At 31.2% G+C, this 22,444-nt stretch overlaps 1 protein-coding gene across 3 annotated transcripts in view; it reads right to left on the bottom strand.

Annotated features, from left to right (window-relative positions):
• Positions 1–848: 848 nt before the first annotated feature.
• LOC147077937 (glutathione synthetase-like) overlaps positions 849–22,444 on the bottom strand; it is a 29,512-nt gene continuing 7,916 nt past the window's right edge. The window contains exons 4-11 of one of the 3 annotated variants that reach the window (XM_085960999.1): positions 22,065–22,211; positions 11,044–11,177; positions 5,766–5,808; positions 4,728–4,966; positions 3,541–3,645; positions 2,914–3,120; positions 2,124–2,351; positions 849–1,126 (exon numbers count right to left, since the gene is read on the bottom strand). In XM_085960999.1, coding sequence (XP_085817125.1) covers positions 997–1,126; positions 2,124–2,351; positions 2,914–3,120; positions 3,541–3,645; positions 4,728–4,966; positions 5,766–5,808; positions 11,044–11,177; positions 22,065–22,211 — 1,233 coding nt within the window. In that variant the 3' untranslated portion in view covers positions 849–996. Of the gene's footprint in view, positions 1,127–2,123; positions 2,352–2,913; positions 3,121–3,540; positions 3,646–4,727; positions 4,967–5,765; positions 5,809–11,043; positions 11,178–22,044; positions 22,212–22,444 lie in introns of all 3 variants that reach the window. The other 2 variants (XM_085960997.1, XM_085960998.1) reach the window with 2 other exon arrangements.

The raw sequence follows: 22,444 nt of genomic DNA, 5'->3' as shown, positions 1-22,444 counted from the left end.
AACAAAAATAACTGAACACATGGTGTCACATGAACATACCGCTAGATCATAGAAATTGGTAGTGGATCTAGGTCGAGTAGCAGAGTTATTATCCCACCGTAGTCTTACTCTACCTGACTACTAATAATTATGTTTTCACTGGTAGAGTTAGAATGATAGTTCGTACTTCCACAGCACTCTACTAATGAATATAAGGCATTGAAGATAACTTTTAAACATTCACTATACACATAAATTTATAACATATATATTATAAAAGTAAATACATAATATGTAAACGATTTAAATAAAAAGAATGATTTTTTTTTAAATTGTTATTTAATTCATTATTTATATTATTCAACTTATAAAAATAAGCCCATAAAGAGGAATGTACAGTAAATAAACATTTTAAACTAAAATCATGTTCAGGACAGCACTATTTGGCGTATACAAATAATTAAATTCATTTATGGAACATACATATAGATTTATCAAAATGTTGGAATCACTATGTTATTTCGCCACATAGCATTGAAAAACCATAATATACTTAAATAGAAGCTAAGATATATAATCTCGATACGCTCCTTTAAAAAAATCAAGAATCTGTGTTTTAAGATGGATTGTCTTTTAAACTAAAACATTTTACATAATTTACAAAGAAGCCTCCCCTCTCTTAAAGGTATATAAATGTATAATATATTATAATTATATTAAAAATATGAAAGCAACATTATTAAATTTTATTTTATAAAAATAGATCATAATAGTATACATATTTGAAAAACTTTTATTATTATTGAAAAAATTACATAATATATACACACAAATGATAATAAAAAAATCCCTAGACCATATTTTTGGGCTGTTGAAAAATTGTATCATTCATATCACATAATATCTCAAAACTACTTTCGAAAACCACATAATATATACAATGTGGGATATTGGTTTGGTACGTTATGTTACATAATACACGAATATTGTGCGGCAAAAAAGTTAAGAATGATAATGTTAAAGGTCTACCAGGTAAGGACTGTCAAGGGCACCCAACCCTGCAGCCACTCCTCCTTCATTCACATCGGCCAGTTTTGTCCTCAGCATATGGCCGACTTGTTTGTTCACGAATATTTCTGAGGAGGTTCTGTAAAGTAATACAAGCATATTATTATATATTACAAATAATAGGGAGAATTTAGTAAAACGTGAAAAAAAATTATTGGAAAGTTTTAAAAAACATTCTGGTCATGACTTTATTAGATTAGTTATTAATTTTTGAATCTGTAAACATCTGAAATCCAAAGTGTTATACAATACACTGCGGAGGCTAGTCCTCACATATGGATTAGAAAGTTGGGTCATCAGCAACAAGTTTGAAAACGGTCTTCTAATTTTTGAACGAAGGAGCTGAGAGCAATATTTGAAGCAAAGATTAAAGATGGAGAGCGGCAGATATATCACAACCGCGAAGTAACACAATAACTCATTTTTGGCAGATTGTTGACTGGCTACTTTTTGCATAACAACATTCAATAATAGATGCCAGCATAAAGTTCCTAATAATTAACAAGAATTTAAAAAAAAATCATACATTCCTGAATGGGCTTTCCATCTAGTAGATAATAGATTTACATAAAAAGTGAGACCAAAAACTGGTAGAGGGAAACATTTTGAGAAATACAAGAGAGATGTTATTATATACAATTAATATACATTAGATTAGTTTTTCTCTTACTGCATTGTACAAAGAATATTTATTAACACATTCACGGACACATGTTAGCTAATACATGTTAGTGATAATATGACACATATTAAAATTTTTATTTTTAAATTTTCGATTTAGATATATAGAAATGAGTTAAGTGTTAAGTTAAGATCTATCTAATGGAATTTTGTTCGCACCGTGACATAAGTAGCAGGGAACATAATATGTTATGATTAAAACAATAATATTATTATTGTTTTAATCCAAAATACGACTTCTACAAACGTTGTGTCGTATTCCGTTCCACAGTACAGGACTTCTATGGACGTCCTGTCATATTATTACATCTCACAAAATACGACGTTTATAGATGTCATGTCCGCGAATATGTTAAGAATGATTAATTTATATATAATTCAATGCGTAGCATTACCCAATAATAACGCCAAAAATGCCCAGTTCGGATACCAAATCAACTGGTGACGGTAGGCCGACCTGACCCGGTCTAACCACATATCCCCGACAGATGGGCGGCGAGATTCTCTCCATCAGGATGTAGGCAGTTCTCTCACGGGTGTCGCCCATTCGGCGGAGCTCATCGCGGATATCAGCTCCGTATACATTATTTCCGCCACCTTCGCGCTGTGGTTTCAGGACAAACCTGACAATAGAAAAATGAAATTGAATATATTTCTACTACTCTCGGCTCTAAGTATGCACCTTGGCACGACATGGCCACCAAAAGTTATAAGATAATGATCAAGATTGAACCAAATAATTGCTTTCCTGCACCATCCCCCGAAGCAATCAGATGTTTATTTAATATCAAAATACCATTTCAATGATATACAATGATACATCTCCAATTTCTAAAGTTCTTGATCGTAATGAAAATTATATCAACAATCATATACAAATGATAACTATCGATTTACCACTTAGAATAGGCTTTTAACTAAATTCACATACTGTGCAGATTTAGTGGGTATACAATTTCTGATATTTCGGGACCGTTCATAGGTTGCAGTCAATAAGGTGTCGACTAATTAGTACGGAGCGGTTTTTAGCCATTGAGATTTTATATCACTGAAAAAATAAAGTTTATTAAAATAAACATTCCTCATTTATGATTTTATAAGTTTACCTCATCAACCCTGATAGAAGACAGCAATTGACAGTGCAATAAGAAAGTGAGAGAATGCGATTCACGCAAGCAATTTTACCTCTCTGCATTTTCCATGGCCATCTTCACAGCCTGTTCGCCGAAGTCATCAAAGTCCAGGGAATACAATCCGGTGAATATCTCACGCACATTCTCCACATTTCTTTCATCTGTAATGAATCTCTCCAAGGCTCCGGGTCGCGCCAATGCTTGCTGTACCTTCTTCGTTCCCGCAAGATGGTATTGGATTGAAGGACATTTGATTGCGCTGTCAAAACAAATGAAGTGTCAATAAATTCACAAGAGAATAGACAATAACTTATCCAAAGAGTTTAGACTATAAGAAGAGAACTTTTAGTATTAAGGCACTTGATGGTAACTCTGAAACGTTTTGATGTGGTTAAATTACTCGCCACAGAAAACTCAGTATCCAAATCAAATCATGTTTAAATAATTGCGAATTTTTGACAGATGCAGGTGATAATAGTGTGAAGTTTCTGCAATGTGAAATGACTTACAGTTCAGCTAAACATAGTTCTAGCAGTATTTTTTTCAGCTTCATTTTCGTTTATTTAGGATTCGTCTTTTATAGAATGTTTTTTCAATGTTTTGTAATATATTATAATGAATTAATAACAATGTACAAACTAAACTCTACAGTCGTTGTTATTATTTAAAGCACGCTTACTCAGATCTCTCGATGAGCAGACGTGCATCCCATTCTTTTTCAGACGGGTAGTGCCCCGGCTCATAGCCAGCTCGGAAATACACAACAGCGACTGGAGTGCCATCTCTGAAATAAACATTAAAATATATCGTTTTATACATTAATTCGCAACGAAAGTTCTGCAATAATTTGTGCAAGTTTGTACCTATAACACGGTTTAATAAAATATTATTATTGGTATTTTTAAGGTTTGTCTTGGTTAGATAATATTATCCACATGATAAATTTATTGAACATTGTACAAAATATAATATACTAAAACTTTGGATTACGTCTAAATTGGTCTGCGAGTATTTTGCAATTGTGTGAATTTAAAAAAAAATTTTACTTTGACAAACGAGTGAGGTCTTGCAGAAAAGCACTACCGAGTAAGGCTGTAGCAAACGAGTAATGAAAATTTTATATATGAGTGCTTTGGATTATAAACACGTAAACGTAAACGTTCTACTGAACATAAAGTTTGTATATAATCAGTAAGCCAGATGTGAAGTAAAAATATTATTTGTTATTTTTTAAACCTTACTGAAAATAATATTTTAAAGGTCGGATTTATCCTTGAAGTGGCTTTGAGCTGATATGTAAATCAATTATTAAGTTGTAGGTAACTCAAGCGTATGAAGCATGGTTAAGTTGGTAAACTCCAAAAATGTTAAGATTGCTCAGTTGCCATTCTTACATACTCAACGACAGCCATTTTTTACGTTCATTATGATTACTTACTAGGGTGCAGTTATACACAAATTTTACAGATTTTTGTTAACTAAATCATAATGTCGCAGTGTAGTATTTATTATTGGCTGTTTATTTACTCATTGTGATCAATTATCTTTTTATAGACCCTGTAAATTGGCAAATGAATGTAATAGCAGAAGTGTGAAGTTTTCTGTGAATGAACCTACAATGCACTTGTAGCTAATTTCATATCTGGACCAGTGGTCCTTCTTTCTTTGCTTCAATTTCATACATTTAGACTCCATCTGTATAGAAGGAGGTTTTCAACATCTTTGGTTCTTACCCACTGGATGGGATGACATGGGTGGCACCTCCCGGGTGGATCCATTCTTTCCTAATTTATCAAGTTATCGGGTGCATTTAAACTTTGACTGCCTAGTATTAGGTGGGATTATTGAAAATTATATATTACTCACACAATAAGCTGCCTTTTCTCATTCAGTGTTGCCTTGTTGCCAATCTGTGTGAGATTTTTCCTCACAACCTTCACATCAGGCCGACGATTGCATATTTCAAACTCGTGGAACCTCTGGTCGCAGATGTTATACGTGACGTCTTCCACGATGAACAGGATGATGGCCTGAGGAACCTTGTAAATATCCCATGCGGCGGTCAGCCCTGAACATAGACCGTTCAGGGCATTGTTTTCAGGTAGCTGCATACAAAGAAAAACACTGTGAACGATGACCAAACTGTAGTATGAAAACTCCTGATGAAACACAAACAATATGGAATGGTACGCAGTTGAACTTGTATATTGTATAAGTATTTTCTTTATTCGTATAACTGACAACACAACAAGATAATTGTGCATCCCCTTATTTCCCAGTGCATTCCTTTAGTGTCGTTTTTTTAAAGCTGGTGACTGACTAGTATCATTTCCATATAATATAACATTCACGGCTAGCAAAAGCGACAGCCAGAAGAGCACGGTACGCAAATTGCTGTAATGCTTGAGTTGTATCATATTAGTGAGTAATTGATTTGTTACCCGTAAAAACTGACAACACCACGAAAACAAATATTATAGAAATAACAAAACTTTGTTTCAAAAAAAATATAATGGTGTTCTATCACGTAATAAACAGAGTTCAATTAATAACAAAAATGTAGAAAATATCAGTACGGACCTACAAACTTATCTATAGAATGGCCAAAAATGGAACTACAAACTACCATAGGACGCCATTTTGAAAATTTCATTTGAATGTCAGATTTTGTACAGTTACGAGTCTTGATTGGGTAGTTTTCAACAGTGGCTCCCCCATCCTATTCTTCAGATAAGTTTGTAGGTCTGTACTTGAAATGGAAAATTTCAAAATACAGTAGGCGATTTAGTTTTCAAAATCTAACTAGACTAGATCTACTTGCCAGATACACACTTACAATCTGAGCCCTAAATTATACGAGTACCAAAGATTTATCACAAATTAAAATTGAAATGCAATACTTACATCTTTGATTTTGTCCGAGTGCCCCAATTGTTGCAAAATAAAGCTGCAAATCACACAAATAGAAAATTATACATTTGAAAAATACTTGAAAATAATAAACAGTTTCGATTGCAATTGCTATATTATATTTTTTATGTGGACGAACTATTATAATAAAACTTTATGAATAAAACACCACATGATAACAATTCGAGAACAATTTTAGTATTATTGAATTGGTAAATATAGAAAAATCAATATTAAATGTTGAAAGTGCTGAAAACATTGTTTTTAAATATAATAATGAGCTACTTCTTAAGCAACTTCTTTCTAAGAAAGTTTTTTTTTAATTGGCTCTACAATCCTATGCGGATCTGGGCCGTTTCATAACAGATTTTTTTATTTTACGAGAAATGAATGTTAGTCACTTGTTCAACCTATTATGCCAGACCCGGGTTTCAAGCCCGAGACCCACGACATCATTAGCCAAATGCATAGCCGCTCAGCCATCGTGAGAAGAAAGTTTTTTTAGGGTTGAAAAACTAATGGAAGGTGTTTTGATATATCAGTGCAGCACTAGAAAATAAATCTCTGAGAGCAAGTGTGAAGCTTGCTACAAACGAATCTGCCACACGAAATGACTTTCAGTTAATTCAATGAATAGTCCTGGTAACCCATTTTTAGCTTCACCTTTATAGAATAAAAAATCTTAATAATGAGCTAAAAAAAATAATTTTATTATTTAATAACATTTGTGATGACAGATAGAGATAAATTCAAGATGGCAACTGTATATCAACAATCTAAATTAAAAGATAAAATTAACAATTCATATCAGTGTAATATATTGTGGTTTATTTCAATTTATCTTTGGATTGCAGTGGCATTTTTTATTACTTATATAATTATTAAAACATTGAAGTAATAAATTTGTTAAATTAACTACAATAATTAGTGTTATATCGTAAAAGCATCACATGTATTCTACTAGGAAGACACAACATTAAAAAAATGCATAAACAATACCACTAATGATATAATTTATACTAAAGGTACATAACAATATAGTTTATCAAACGAGCCATGGCAGATGAATTTGAAGTTTATCATCTGTCGCCAGACTCATTTGAGAGACTACATAACTTTCCGTGCAGATGAATCTTTCTACTAAGCGTACATAAATAATAACATGGTTAACAAAATGCTTTTGACAAAAAAATAAGCAAATACCGTGCAGTAAAGCAATACATTAAATATCATGGTGCATATGATAATATGATTATATTCATAGCAATATCTGATAAAAAATAATATGGCCACAATAAATACCTATTGAAATATCTCTTAAACACAAGAAAATGTAACTTTTTGTAAATCAACGGCACCCGGTGGATAGGTGACACCACTTCAACGTATTATCTATGGCGATGAATCAATCAGTTGATAATTATCACAATGACATTGCTTCAAAAATTACTACTCTGGCACTCGGCAGGCATTTTACTGTAAAACCTGCATAGAGAAATTAGTATAAACAGCAGGGATTCCTTGAAATCGTAAAATAATTATTACAATAGAACAAACCTAGTACATATAATAACAAATTTTATATCATAAATACAAACTGGTGTATTTGTCCATCAGTGGGTTCATAATTATTGTTCATCTATACCGTATTTTCTTTTGGGTATTGTATTCACATTGATCGTTTATAGGTGATGTTTAAGTATGCATAGTGGTCCTATTATGAACACATTTAAAATTAAAGGGAATTACTTGATGACATGCTTTAATATTGGGTTATTATATTGGCATATACGAATAAAAAAATAACAGATATAACATTCAAATTCAGAACACAAACAATTCAGTAATGGATGACAATTTTATTGATAATAGTAAAGATGTGATTCATTCTTCCCCCACATGAAATATGTAGATGACGATGTGTAAAACCATTTAAAATGACTAAGACCTTTCATATTGAAATATGTAATGGACGCAAAGTTATTGCGTATAATCATTGAAAATATATTCATATTTCACATCCTGTTTCCATCTAGTGTGTGTTGCAATGTAAGAAAGAATTAGCTTGTAATTTGTACATAATCAAAAGTACACAATTATTGTATTGTAGCAATATTGTCAGTTGTAGTTTTCATTTAAGACGATTCACCTTACTTTTTCTTATGAACATGATGACAATACTTATATGAATATTAAGCATAAATATGAAAATAGTTTATTTACTATGGTATAATTATTAATATACCTATATAAACGACATATAATTATGATACTGTAAATTGCCTTCTTCTGCTGTTAATTTGTTCAGGATTTGAGAGATAAATTTCAATACATCTTAGGTGAATATCGTTTTGAACTTTACAAGGATATTTTATAAGAGAAAATTTAACATCTTATAGATATGAAGAATTATAGTATTGCAAAAATGCTATTAAATAAGTTTCTTCTGAAAGAGAAAATTCAGTTAATCTCATTTCACAGTAAACAATTTTTATTTAAAATGGTATACTATCAAAAAGGTAATTAAGTTTTAGATCTGTGCAACTAAAATAAACCAGTGTCTGCCAGATTGATATGGTATCAATCATAACACAAGTAATGCAAAATAAGGCTATTATTTTCCCATAAATAACGGGTCTTTGCAGTGTGGAGGTATAAGGATTTTTTTTCTTATGAGAGTTATCCATTCGCTCAACACCCCGGTTCCAAATAAATGTGTTGATTGTAAAAACTTTCCCAGTCAGTGGGATTCGAAGCCGTAACCCATCGAACAAATGCCCAACACGTTAACCTCTGCTTCACAGTCCAGTGACATCCACACACACAATTATGGTCAAATTGAATCTTAAAATAGCAACATTTAACTATTAGTAAATGGCATGCAATGTCAGAGTTAGCAACGGTTAAAACCATCTCACTTTGGTAGCGATAGGTATATAATGCACGGTTGAAAGAAATGTATGCAGTTTGTTAAATTATCAGACTAGTATAAATACTGCTTAATAAGCCTTAACTCACATTTTTAGCAAAATGGATTTACAGTTTAGAGCTTAATTAAAAAAAATATTAATGTTATTTCATTTTTAAAAACTCTAATACAGTGAAACCCCGATTCTACAATTTTCAAGGGAAAGGTACGTAAAAATAACAATAAATGCGAATCGATTTTTTTTTTTTTTTTAAACTCGTTTTTTTAAAACTCGTTCCTGGATTTTTTTTGACGTCTTGAATTATTTTCAGTTTCTCAGCTAGAGTTCTAGTTTTCTTCATGAGGGGTATTTTAGTTGCGACTTATAAAAATTCGTGATACGAGATGCAAGGCAAGCCTGAGCGCTGACCGATCTGTGCAAACAAAGCTACGCGACTGAAAGATCGGTATGTATCATACCGTGCGGGAAAACGATTTATGCGGGAACGGGAACGGTAGATCGGGGTTCCACTGTAACAGTTAATTTCCGGGAAATAATAATATAATAATAATAATCGGAAAAACACAAATAATCTGAAATATGAATTTTATTTAGTATTATTTTACATGTTTAATTTGTATTACTAGTTAAGATCTGTGATTTTTGTTTGTTTTGAATGAGCTATTATATAGTTTTTCTCGAATTCCCAATGATCAATGTACTTCAATAAAGTAAGTGACGTGTTGTGACTAATTCAATTGATAATTTCTTCTCCACTCGAATCCTCTTCTGGTTTACTGACAGTGGAAACAATATCTCCATCACTCATAATATATTGAAACGCTACGACAATTTTACTAAAATATTGAAACCATGTTCATTTTAAGCACAGATAATCCGAAAACCGGATAATTGATAGTTTATTGTAGGTTCATAATATTATGTACAGCTGTTGGAAATCTACTTTTACCTATGTTACCTAAATTACTTAATTGTGTGAATAAGGACTAAAAAAATATTAATTAACCTATCACTTTATCAATGTATTTGCTGAAAAATAAGCATTTTTTGTCAAAAAATTCAGAGGGCAGCATATTTATATGATTCTCCATATCCGGCGGTTTCACAGGACACCAACGAGAATTCGCCATGAGAAGGAATTACAATATAAAGTGAACGTAATATAAATTCAATAAGTGATGAAAACTTTATGTTGCAGTAAAAAACCCACAAAAAAATTGAAAACAAATTTAACAAAACACAAATGATTTTAGAAATTATAAATTTATTAACTCTGAATGATTTTATAACTTAAATTCTGAAGTAGGAACCCATCTATTTTTCAGCAAAAGGTTGCAATATTAAATTATTTATGATACTTGTATCCTAATGGAGTATAAAAATTGTAGATTCAAATATGTTTTAGTAATTAGTCAAGCCTTCTTGCTGTTATAATAATTGGTTAACTGTTGTTATTTTTAAATGCTGATAGCAGAAAGAATAATATTTTAGATAACGAGTATCATTACTTTATGATATTACTAGCTCATTCATTGTTCTGGCAATAATGTTAAAAATATTTATGTAAATAAGATCTAATTTTATAAAATATAATGAAATGAATTTTGGAACATTATGATTTAATTCGAAGACAAAAGATATTTTATAATATTTTTACATTGTCAGAAAAAAGCAGTGATTTCAACGAAAAACTTTAAAATTACAGTTGAATATTTGAAAATATCTATTGAAAGCTTGACCATCATAGATTAATAATTCTATTATTAGTCTGTAGACTGTGAACATGAACATTCTTTTTAAATTATGGCTAAGCAACAACATCACAATTATAAATGAAATACCAAACTACCATATAAAAATTTCTTATTTTGGAAATTGTATCTATCATTGTACTGGTCTAGCAGCACACTACGCCAAATATCATAAAATAATAAATCAACTAGGTGTTATAATTTTTACTGTGAAAAATGGAATAAAAAAGTGGTCAGCATCAAAATAACATATTATCTTTAAGTAGAATATTAAAAATTTATTTTTGAAAAAAAAAATATGTCCTGTATATTTAACATTTTACAAAAATAATGTGATCAATCTTTTACAATAATGTAGGTATGTGATGACTGAATAAATAAATGCTCACATGAAATACAAAACAAAAATGTGCACATAAGCCACATCACTCAAAAGTCATATTATGCCACTGCTACCAACACGAAGGTGCGCTTGTTTTCATTGTCTATGGGAAAAAATCAACAGCACAATAAATTATTGAAACAGAACTTCTATATAGGTAGGTAAACATTAATGTTTCATGAAGAGAAAACTTATAATATTGTGTGTACCTATGAAAGGGTGTCAGTACTGTGGTAATCCCTCCGAAACTGGACGCTATCGTGTTAATTTCCACCTGCTTTATCTTGTTGTCGAAGGCTTCATGCATCAGGTAGTCGGAGCGAAACAGTCCTGCACTCAATGGCTGTAAACACAATTGCCCATCCTGCCTGAATTTTCGTTCGACAACACTACATGGTCATACAGTATAACTTTCTATGTATGTATCCATGAAAAACTACAAAGAAACCCTTTCGATTTTATGATTTATTTATAATTAATATAAACTAAACTTTCGTTAAAGCTATGCTATAAAAGTAAAGTAAATTAAAAAAAAAAAAGTAAATTACCAGTTTTGCTTCTAAGCGAATATATTGGCCTCCGCATAATGGAGGTTATATTTTTCTTAAATTCTACACAGTTTTCTTATGAGGAATGGTTTTTAACTACTTGCCCATTGCATATAAAAAAGCAATAAGTGATATTTGTCAGGTGTGGGATTCGAACTTGAACTCAGACAGGCAGTTTAGCACTACTCCTCCGTGGAGCATATTATTTTAAGGATTAATTAAAAACTTTCATTCACATTTAACAATATGACTTCATGTCAAGTTAAATGTTCTGCTGAATGGAGTATAAAATAAAGACTAAATATGATGAATAAATAAAATCATTTATTTTACCTCATGTATACAATGAGAAGATAGAGATAAAAAGATATAATCGGTCTTTTTAATTATAATGTTTACAGCATTTGATTAAACCTTCCTAAATTAAAATCAAGTATCCTGAAAAGAATTAGTGCATAAACACAATTATACATAAAATTTCGTAGTAAGTTAAAAAAAATAATTGATATGATGCTCTTACGTTTACTTAGACGAGAAGAAAACCAGAACACCAAAATTTGTGTTAGCTGTACGTAATTATTCTATTGTTATTTATTGTGCCGGTACATATTTGGAACGTGGGAGAAGTCAAAAATCACACCTTGTTATCCCAAAGACGATGCAATAGCCATTAAAAAAATTATACAACAGGAAAAACAAAACCTTACATTAAATGAAAATGAAATAATGAAAACTGGTCGGACCGCAACAATGGTTTATTGATGACATCTTCTTGGTAAATGTTTTTATGTAAATTTTTTCAAAATCTTATTATTTATAAGGATTAGATAGTGTATTTTTTATTGTTTTGCATTTTAGCCTTTAAATATCTTTGTTGCAATCCGACCGAATACAATAAAACGATGAATTATGCTTGCATATGACGGAACAAATCTATATTATTTTATATGGTAATCAATATGAACTCTCACTTATAGTATAAAGGAAATTTTTTTTTCTATTCTTGTAATATATTATACATGGCGCTGCTCACAAGTTGCATATCTATGTATCATGTAATAAACGTGTGTACAGACCTATAAACTTATCTAAAGAATGGATGGGGGAGCCACAGTCGAAAACTACCCAATTAAGGCTGGACTGCAATTGGACAGAATCTGACATTCGAATGACGTTTTCAAAATGGCGTCCATATGGTAGTTTGTAGTTCCATTTTTGATTGTTCTTTAGATAAGTTTGTAGGACTGAATCATCCAGTGATAGGATACAATGCAAGCATATGATTTTTTTCTTTTATTAATAAAGGTGGAATAGGACGATTTGGCACTGCCAGCGGGACACCGCTGACTGGACATCAGAACAATTGAACATCTGGACGTCATATAGATGAATGAAATGTGCAAATAGATACAAACATGTTACATCTTGAACCAGCAAGTGGACTAACAACTCTAATATAAAATATCTGCCAATAATAATGCGAGGTCTATGGTTAATGTAAAAAAACATATTGTCGATGGTGTGTTTTCACATTCCAATACTGCTCTGAACTGCAAAGATATTGCGCACTATTCATTAGAAATAAATCAATAGTCATCAAATTTCACACTAATGAATTTTAATACACTTTTAATTGGCACAACATGTTACACAATGCTTTGATAGAATGACAAAACTATAAACAATATTGCGCAATATTGTTGATAGTTTGGACACTATAGAGAAGGTTTGTGCTAATTAAAAGTTTCTTGAAAAACATTGCGTAATTTGTGGATCACTGCAGTTCAGTGCAAGATTGGAATGTGAAAGCACACCATCGACATGATTGTTTGCAACAATGCTTTATTACAGGTGCTGGATCAAGACGTAACCTGTAAGTGTATTTCTTCGCACAAATCATTCATCCATCCATCGCCCACATGTTTATCGTGCAGTTGTATTGGCATCCTAGAACCCATGAAAGGGTATTCGTATCATTAGTTAGCAGAGTGACATAATATCAACAGTGACTAAAACCGATAAACGGCCGATTGAACCAATTGTGTACATTATAACATATGTTTACCATCCACACTAATACACAGATATGCAACAATTAGATAGAAGCCATAAAGAGTGATTTCAAAAAAATAACATAATATGCTATTGCAGGTAAAATAGACTAGGTATTGCCAATGTAAATAAGAGACGCTAACGAGCGATTTTACAAAAGTATTATAAAATTGTTCCTAAAGAATCGTTGGTTATAGAGTTTTATATGATGTAACATGGTATCAATCGTTTACATCACAAGTCTGACATAAACTTAGCGCTACCATTGTTATTCTCACATATACATGCTGTCCAGTCATATGCATGACATGATTCCATTATGGTCTGTGCAATAAGCAAAATAAACATGAACCAATACCGAGACTTACAAAATTGCAACTAAGTAACCAATAATTTTACACATAAAATATACACATATATTATATACATTGAAAAAGCAGAAGTATTAGAATTTGGTCTGTTTACGGTAGTAGCGAAGGGTGGAGTTAGGCTGTGGAGATCCGACATAAATAGTGCACACTAAACATTGTCTTACACATACTTATTGTTTTCGTTGATCTAAGAATACTAATTGCAGTATGTTAGTTAGTTTTTAAAATTCAATTATACCCTGCCTCCACTCTTCACCACTGGCTGACGGAAAAACATTTTCTTAAAAGACAAGAGTTTGCACTATAACTAAAGAAAGTTTGATGAACTTTTAGTGTTAGAACGTTTGATGGAGTTTCCTCATTGTTTTTAGTGTGATTGAATTGGTAGCCATAGAAAAATTTATATTCTGTACCTTGCAGCGTTGAAAGATATAAACAAAAGACCATTTTGACCATCCACCATTTTGGCGACCTATTCTGAGATGTTATTATGTAAGTAGATACCGACAATTATCACTTGAGATGTGGTGGGTTTGAGATCTAATAGCTTGCAATACTCATATCGTGAAATGGGCACCAAAGTTATGCCTCAAGCTATAGTTGTCAGTATATATGTCATATGCCACGATTTTTTTGTGATCTGCACATTTTGTACATTTCGTAAATTGTGGAATGACTGTTGAGTAAGTAAGTATTGTGTTAAATGATTGCAGTTTTTGAAAAATGCAGGTGATAAGTGTGAAATTTGCTATGAACGAATCTGCAATGCGAAATGACTTACACCTAATTTAATTACATGTTTTAATATCTATTTTTCAGCTTCACTTTGATGTGAGACGTCTCAATGAAATCATATTATATTACAAAGTGAATATACACATTTTTTACAGTTCCAATGGTTCTGACCAAAATCCATCCATCCGAAATGTTGGACATGTCTGTTATTATAGGTCACTACATATTGTGTGAAATTGCATAGAGTATGCACATACTATATAGATTTCAACCATATTATGTGGACTGGAAATATACGCCCCATATATTTCAGCGTATGGCGTGAACATCTTGATAAGTCTAAAAAAATAAATTCTCAGGAAAGTTATTATTTTGTAATTTTCTGTGGTAAATCAGGAATGTTTTTAAATTTTAGTTTGGTGAGAATTTACAAACACTTTACTAAAATTTAAAAACATGATCTGATTTATCACAGAAAGCCAAGCGTACAAATAGCTACCCTGAGAATTTATGTTTTTAGACTTATCAACATATTCACGCCATACACAGATTTAGGCTCTGTCAATATAGCGTTTTTTATTGTCTTCGGTTGAAACAACATTATTTGCCAGAATTGATGATTATCTATGCCCACGACGATTATTATTTAAACTAAAACCACCAAATTAGCTAGATAAAAATATGAAGTATGTACCCACTTCATGTTAAATTAAGTATGCATTGTGGGAATTTCGTTTGTATAGATTGTATTATTTTAATTTTAAGAGGTTTTTGTGAAACATTTGGCATCATAATACAAAGTAAAAAGACTTAGAATTTATAATACAAGTAAAAACTATTCTTTTATAAATGACCTAATAAGTGTTGCAATAACTGCAGGAAATTTATGAATTGTGTATAGATGATGTAGGTACACTATCTGTGATAATCTTTATAAAATTTGTTATCAATTCAAGTTGCCATTGGCCTTGCTTTTGTGAAGGTAAAATAATAGCGATAAAAAATGGTGTCAACAATTAAATTTGCAAAAAGTCATGAATACACTAACTGGACTATGACAGATTATTAAATATGTTAATATGTATCACGCTCAATGCGTTTCAGTTTTAATATACATACTAAATGACCCAATTTGAGTGGTAAAAATATAAATATATAATACATGCAACACCTGTATTTAAATTTCAAATAAAGATGATGAATTTAGCAAAAATATGAATACATTTCATTAAAAGATCTCCAATCTTTGCTTGACTTCTTGCGAAACGGTGTTTTATTACAATCATAATATCATGACCAGAGGTGTAAACTGGATTATTAGAAAAACGTAATTTTCTTAGTTGAGGCTTAAAACTAAATTCTGTTATTGTCTTTATTAGCAATGAATATTGGTACATAACTAAAAAAATTCCATGTTCAATCACCGCAAAAAACTCTTTATCATAGACTAATCTTTGACAGAAGGTAATGTCGTCCTATTAACTTTTATGAAAGACATATTTTATAAAATATAGACTATTACTCTGTGAAAAATTTTATAAAATACTCTTCATAAAAGAACTTTGATACTTTAGAAACATGCTACAAATAAATTTGCAATGTGAGATGATTTATGAGTAATATATTTATGGTCCATCTTTATAAAAAAAAAAGTTTCTTGAAAATCATTGTTAAAACCACTATTTTAAAACAATAACCTCGTTTGATTGAAATTTGTGTTGAATGTGCATAATAATTTATTTCACACAATGCATCGTAAAGTGCTTTAAAATTTGTGAATAGTTTTAATGATCATAACAATATTCTAATTTAAATGTCAATACAAAGAAACTTGAGACTGACATAGTAATAGCACAAAGATGACGTATATTGACCATTACGAATTGAATAATCTATTATGTACATTCTCATAGCATAATAAACATTGTATTGTCTCATATATTTTACAGAAGTGAAATGAACTCTCAAGGTCTGGGAGAATTGAATATTTCTTTTGTGTTTATATTTCATAAAATACAGAGTGAACAGATAAGCTTTCAGAAGGAAAATCAATTAATCAGGTTAGCCTAATCTGATTACAAAAACCATATACATTTTACAGTAATTAGAAGATCCCTAGCAAAGACGTCGAATAAAACCTTCTTAGATAGAGACTGAGCCTAAAACTTGCTTAGTACATTCACAGCTGACCAGTTAATTACTTTTTAATTACCACATTTATATATCATGTTAATTATATCTAATGGCCAACTACTGCAAACACGCCAGTCGCGTTGTTAGCACTAAATGAGTTAACTTTAATAGGAAAATCAAAGAAGGCATCTTTGATCTAAATATATTTAGTTATTAGCGAATTACGTATGATAAACAAAGTTTTAATCCCACACTGATGAAAATCTTAAAAGATGACTTTTAACCATTTTATTTATGGCGCTCACAATGAACATGTGGAAAGGTATCTGCTTCTGCCAATTTAAATGTGTGTTTGGATCGAGAGAATGAATGATGGTTGAGAGCAAATAGTCAACATCCATTTCTCGTAAAAAAAATAACCTGTTAAGAAACCTCTTCGCGAGGCGGACAAGATTCGAATCGGATTGAATAGCAAACAGAAAAAAAAATTATAATGTAATGCTTCAACGACTTGTATTATATTGAGGGCAATGATAATATAACTGTTTTTGTTGTAACCACAGATATTTCAAGGCTGTTATTAAACAAAAATCTCCAAAATTCAACCTTCAATGAATGGTTTTTCAATTGAAAATTGCCAGGGAAAAGGTAAGCGATAACATACAAATTACTATTGCTTGTAATATTACAATTCAATCGCAAATATAACGAATCACCTTTTACTAACATTATATAATGCATTTTTTTTATAGCTAAATTCTATATTCAAATGTCTTCATTAATACGGCAACATCGATTTTAATTTATTATACACTATCCAAGCCTATAGGATTATTTTGGCAATATCTGCTCATAGAATTATATTGATGGAGAATTAGGTACAACACAGAACTATACCGCTTATACCAAGATTCAAAACTCTCCACCTTCATAAAACTCCAGAGGCTAAACTGGGCAGGCCATGTCCAGCGCATGCCTGAGTCACGGATACCGAAGAAGATCCTCGAATGAAACCCAGGGGGGAAAAGGCCAGTGGGAAAGCCAAGCACACGATGGGGTGACAACATTACAAAAGATGCCAACCAGCTGCTAAAAATCATGAACTGCTGGAAAAGACGTGCGGAGGACTGGAGGACGGCGGTGGAGGAGGCCAGGGCTCGACTTGAGCTGTAGCGCCATCGAAGAAGAAGAAGAATTATATTGAAATTATAGTGGAATGTCATAGAAGAAGTCGAGTGCTTAAAGTCAGACAACGCTATCTACAAAAAAGTGTTTTTTTTTTTTTTTGAGATAACGTTATTTTACATTTACGGCTACATGATCTTTTCTAATTTCTTATTAAATCGTCAGTAAAGTTTAACGCTAACTACATAAGTTACCCTTGTTTTCATATTTTTTTAAAACTATCCCTATAAATTTTAACATCATCATAAACAAGATAAATGTACAATACACAATAAATTATAAAATATTAACATTAGGTTTTAAATAAACATTTCCCTTGTTAAGTTACAAGAATCTAAAATAACGAATTTTGGCTCTCCTGTAAAGTTGCACTTTTGTAGATAGTGTTGTTTGACACTAAGCCCTCGAAGTGTGAAGTTCTCTTCAAATGAATCTGCAATGTCATCTGTAGCTACATTAATCAGTGGACCAGAGGTCGTTTATTTACTTCAATTTAAAATCTACATTCAGGCTCTATTTCAATAAGCAAAGGTTTTTTCCAACATCTTTGAAAAAAACAATATGTAAATTTGCCAGACACGGGATTTCAATTCACGATCCAGGCTTTTGAAAAAGACATTATGGATATGCAGTAATTATTAATGTTGTCATTAGAATATTACCATCTGTCATAATCTCAAGAAGACTATCAAAGTATACAAGATCGTCTGCAGATTATTAGATACTTGTAGCATTCATTCACTGTATTGAAAACCTTCAATGTTCGTAAAAGTCATTGAATCTACCTTAAATATTTACATACTGTTAAATATTTTTCATCCTTATTTAAAAAAAAAAAAAGGTAATTTTGTATAATATAGTATTTACTAAAATAACTATTAGGAAAAAGAATGTTTTAGATAGTTAATTATGTAATAACTGAAAATAACAGTCTTTCATGATTTCATTAAAAAATCTTTAATGTAAAAGTAACTTCAGAAATCCCATTTAGGTAAAAAATTAAGATTCTCATTCAAACTAGTATTATCGAATCTATTATAGCTTCTGTGTCAAATTCTTGCACCTATAACATGCGTAATAATTTAAGAAATCAATCCAACAAAAGAAAAAATTGCAATCCACGAGTTGAGTAGAATTTTCTTCATTTTGCAAATTTAGAAATTTCATTTAAAGATAAGTCTCCTGAAAAAAAGTTATTTGTTTTTGATTTACGAGATTCACATAAGATAACACATATAGAGATAAATAGTTTTCAAAACAAGGTAAACGGCTTACTTAACCAGATTTAAAATACTATAAAATAAGAAAGAGAAAATTATGACTATGAAATGAATGTTAGAAATATTACATTAAATATTTAAGCTGCTTCAATTGCAGGTGTTCCACCATAAAAAGAAATGTGCATCCTAAAGCCCATAACCATTGGTATATTATACAATACAAGCCTTTCGTTAAAAGAAATACTAAAGAGTAACAATACATTGAATACTTCTTAAATCAATTGGACATGCTTGAGATGTATGTAGATGTATTATAAAGATGAGTGTTTTGAAGAAAAATATATCAATATTGAATTGAACACTAAACATTTTTATACCTATCAATATATATGGGAATATCCAAGGCCAACTATATTCAGGTGGTGGCACTGAATTGTGAATTACTATGGTAGTGCTAGTTATTGATTATATTCAAAATCAGTGCGATAACCTGTTTGCATTAAATGAAGATTGAGTATGTCGTTCAAATTGTTTCCATATATTTCAATATGCAATAATTAACATTCTCTACAAACAGTTTACTATTTTGACTAGACAATGACTAGTACTAGTAACACAGTTTCGTGCCACAGCCTGACTATTGTGGGCCTCGTGGAATATAGTAAAAGCATAACTAATTTATTTAGTTTTAATTCTTACATGCTGTACACATGGAGAGTGAATCCTGCTGGTCTGTGATGGAAAATCGTCATGATTCACCCAACAAATGAAATAAAAAGTAAAGACAGCAGGCAGGATTGATTCATAGACCTTTTGATCAGCAAGCGCACACGCAGCCGATTAAACTATTCCGTCCATCGGGTGAGTGATAAATTTTATTCATATCATGACCTTTCTTCATCGACATTATAGAAGAAAACTATTAATGTAGACATAAACCAATACTTTATTGGTTTTAAAAGTACAGTACTCTCTCAGTAATCCGCCACCCCAAAAACCCGAAAAGTGTCCAATTAGTGAAAACGGCGGATTATAGTGCATACATACAAAATATGGTAAAAATTATTAAAACAGGTATTTCGTAAAAATAGTTTTTTTGAGAAATTTTTACTCGCAAATTACGGTTTAATTTATAATCAAAATCAAGTATTTACTAAATTATACATATTTATAAACTGAGTTTATTAACTAATAAAACAGTAAACCACTTGACACAACCAGTTGTTCAGTGAGGCAGATATTCTTGAATGGCTTAGGATTCCTGGCTTTCCCTATGTATGCATAATAATTATTGTGATGCCGTCCTTGGGCATTTTCCTCCCTGGTACATTACTTTCTTCGCGATGAACGTAAATTTTACTAAGAGGAAGTTTCCAAAATAAAATCATCTCATCTGCGTTGTATACTTATACGCGGCGGACTACTGAATTTGACAATCGAATACCGGCGAATTATAGAGCTTGATTTCGTGGTTCAACTAGTAAAAATAACGGCGGATTATAGTAGTTGTCGGATAATCGAGTAGCGGATTACTGAGAGTGTACTGTATTAGTTTGTGTTAATATTAACAGATGGTAATATATAATCCAATTTTAGTAAAATATTTTATTTTCAATAAAAATACCAACTGCGTTAAAACAATTTAAAAAATATGTATTATGCCTTTTTCTATGGCCGGAAACAAAAAGCTGTATTTCTGATGCATGTGTTCGTTACACGAATTCATTTTTTGTGACAAAAATAAAATAGAAATATTATGAACCATCATAATGTAATACATTTCTAACGGTGGCAACACTTAATCAATTGGCAATTCTAATATTTTAGTAGTGATAAAAAAGCACAGGAGTAAATTGGTAAAATTACTACTTACAATTAAATACAGAATAACCACACAAAAATACTACATTTTTTTTTTTTAATTTTATACCAGCAGGATATTGGGTAAAAACAGAGAATAAAATATCGTATGCTATGCAGACGATTCAGCTAGAGGTCTCAAGCGGGATTAGGGATTTGCTCAAAACAGCAGAATGACCATAAACAATTATTATTAATACAAAAAACACACGTTTCCATGCCTACCAAAGCGATGCAATAATGACAAACTTTCAAAATATATTAAATACTAGTAAATATATAAAATTATAATATTACAATCTCATTTAAAATCGTAAATAGGAAAATAAATTTTGAAATAAGAACCAATTCTGTATTGAAACTGTTCATTTCACATGCCTTGTGTTGCCATAGATTAAAACTTTTTCATAAAAATCGGTTTCAGTGCCTTTTGGCATTGTGGTAGGTATATGACTGGCAAATAAAAATATGAATGACATTATATAAGGATAGGTACTAATCAGACAATTTCCAATATGATGTTATCCTTTATAAGTACAAAAGGAATCACCAAGTAATAACTAATTATAACATTACTTGCACTTAAATATTACACGAACACTATTATATTTATCAATTTTTGGAAAGTTTTAACGCATTAAGTACAACACAACAAGTGTTTGATTTACTTATCTTATCCAGTATAGTAGAATGTAAACAAAAGTTATATTGAATGCATTTAGTGTGACTGGACTAAATCCGTTTCACTGAGACTAGAGATAAACAATATAATGCCATGGCAAAAGTAAGGTTAATAAGATACAGTGATCGCACAATACATGTCTTGAGAATGATACTTTCTTTTTTCAACACATGAGTGTGTTCACCAAAATTAATAATAAATGACATGATGTGCCCCTGAAAATTTTTATAGTGTTGCTTCAATCAATATTGCATATTATCAGTGATCCTAAATTTTGATTATAACAGTTTTCCAAGAATGCATCGTTTCAGTAATTAACGAATATATTTCTAACAAACCGTTTTAAATATGCCAATAAATAATGATAGCGTTTGCCTGACACCCGCACCCGCAAAGATCTATAACAATCAAGTGTCGCGTCTACCTCTGGATGGCTCTGGAAACAGGACCCAGGTGTCCAAAGCCAGACGCAATGCTGTTAATCTCCACCTGCTTCCAGCAGCAATATGGTGAATGTCTCTTGCACTTTCTCAGGTGAGGACACTTGGTCTCCAGCATTATGTCCGAACGAAGCATCCCCAGGGATATTGGCTATAAAAGGATGGTGCACAACTCAGGATGCCATACGATACGGTAAATGGGAAATCAAAATGCGATGTGGCCACATTTTGTAGGAATATGGAAGCTGTCATACTTGTGGAGTGAAATGATCATAATACCAGATATTGCATTAAATTTTTATCATTCTTTTATATTGTCACCGTTCAAGCAAATCATTATCAACAGAAATGCCAGTTTTGAGTTTAATGTCAATGGACTCATTG

Source organism: Rhyacophila brunnea, unplaced genomic scaffold (genome assembly GCF_057557595.1).
Source record: "Rhyacophila brunnea isolate RB1 unplaced genomic scaffold, BYU_Rbru_1.0 scaffold_12, whole genome shotgun sequence".
NCBI classification, from domain to species: Eukaryota; Metazoa; Arthropoda; class Insecta; order Trichoptera; family Rhyacophilidae; genus Rhyacophila; species Rhyacophila brunnea.
Note: the sequence above shows the minus strand (reverse complement) of the source record. Positions and strands in the feature narration are given on the sequence as shown.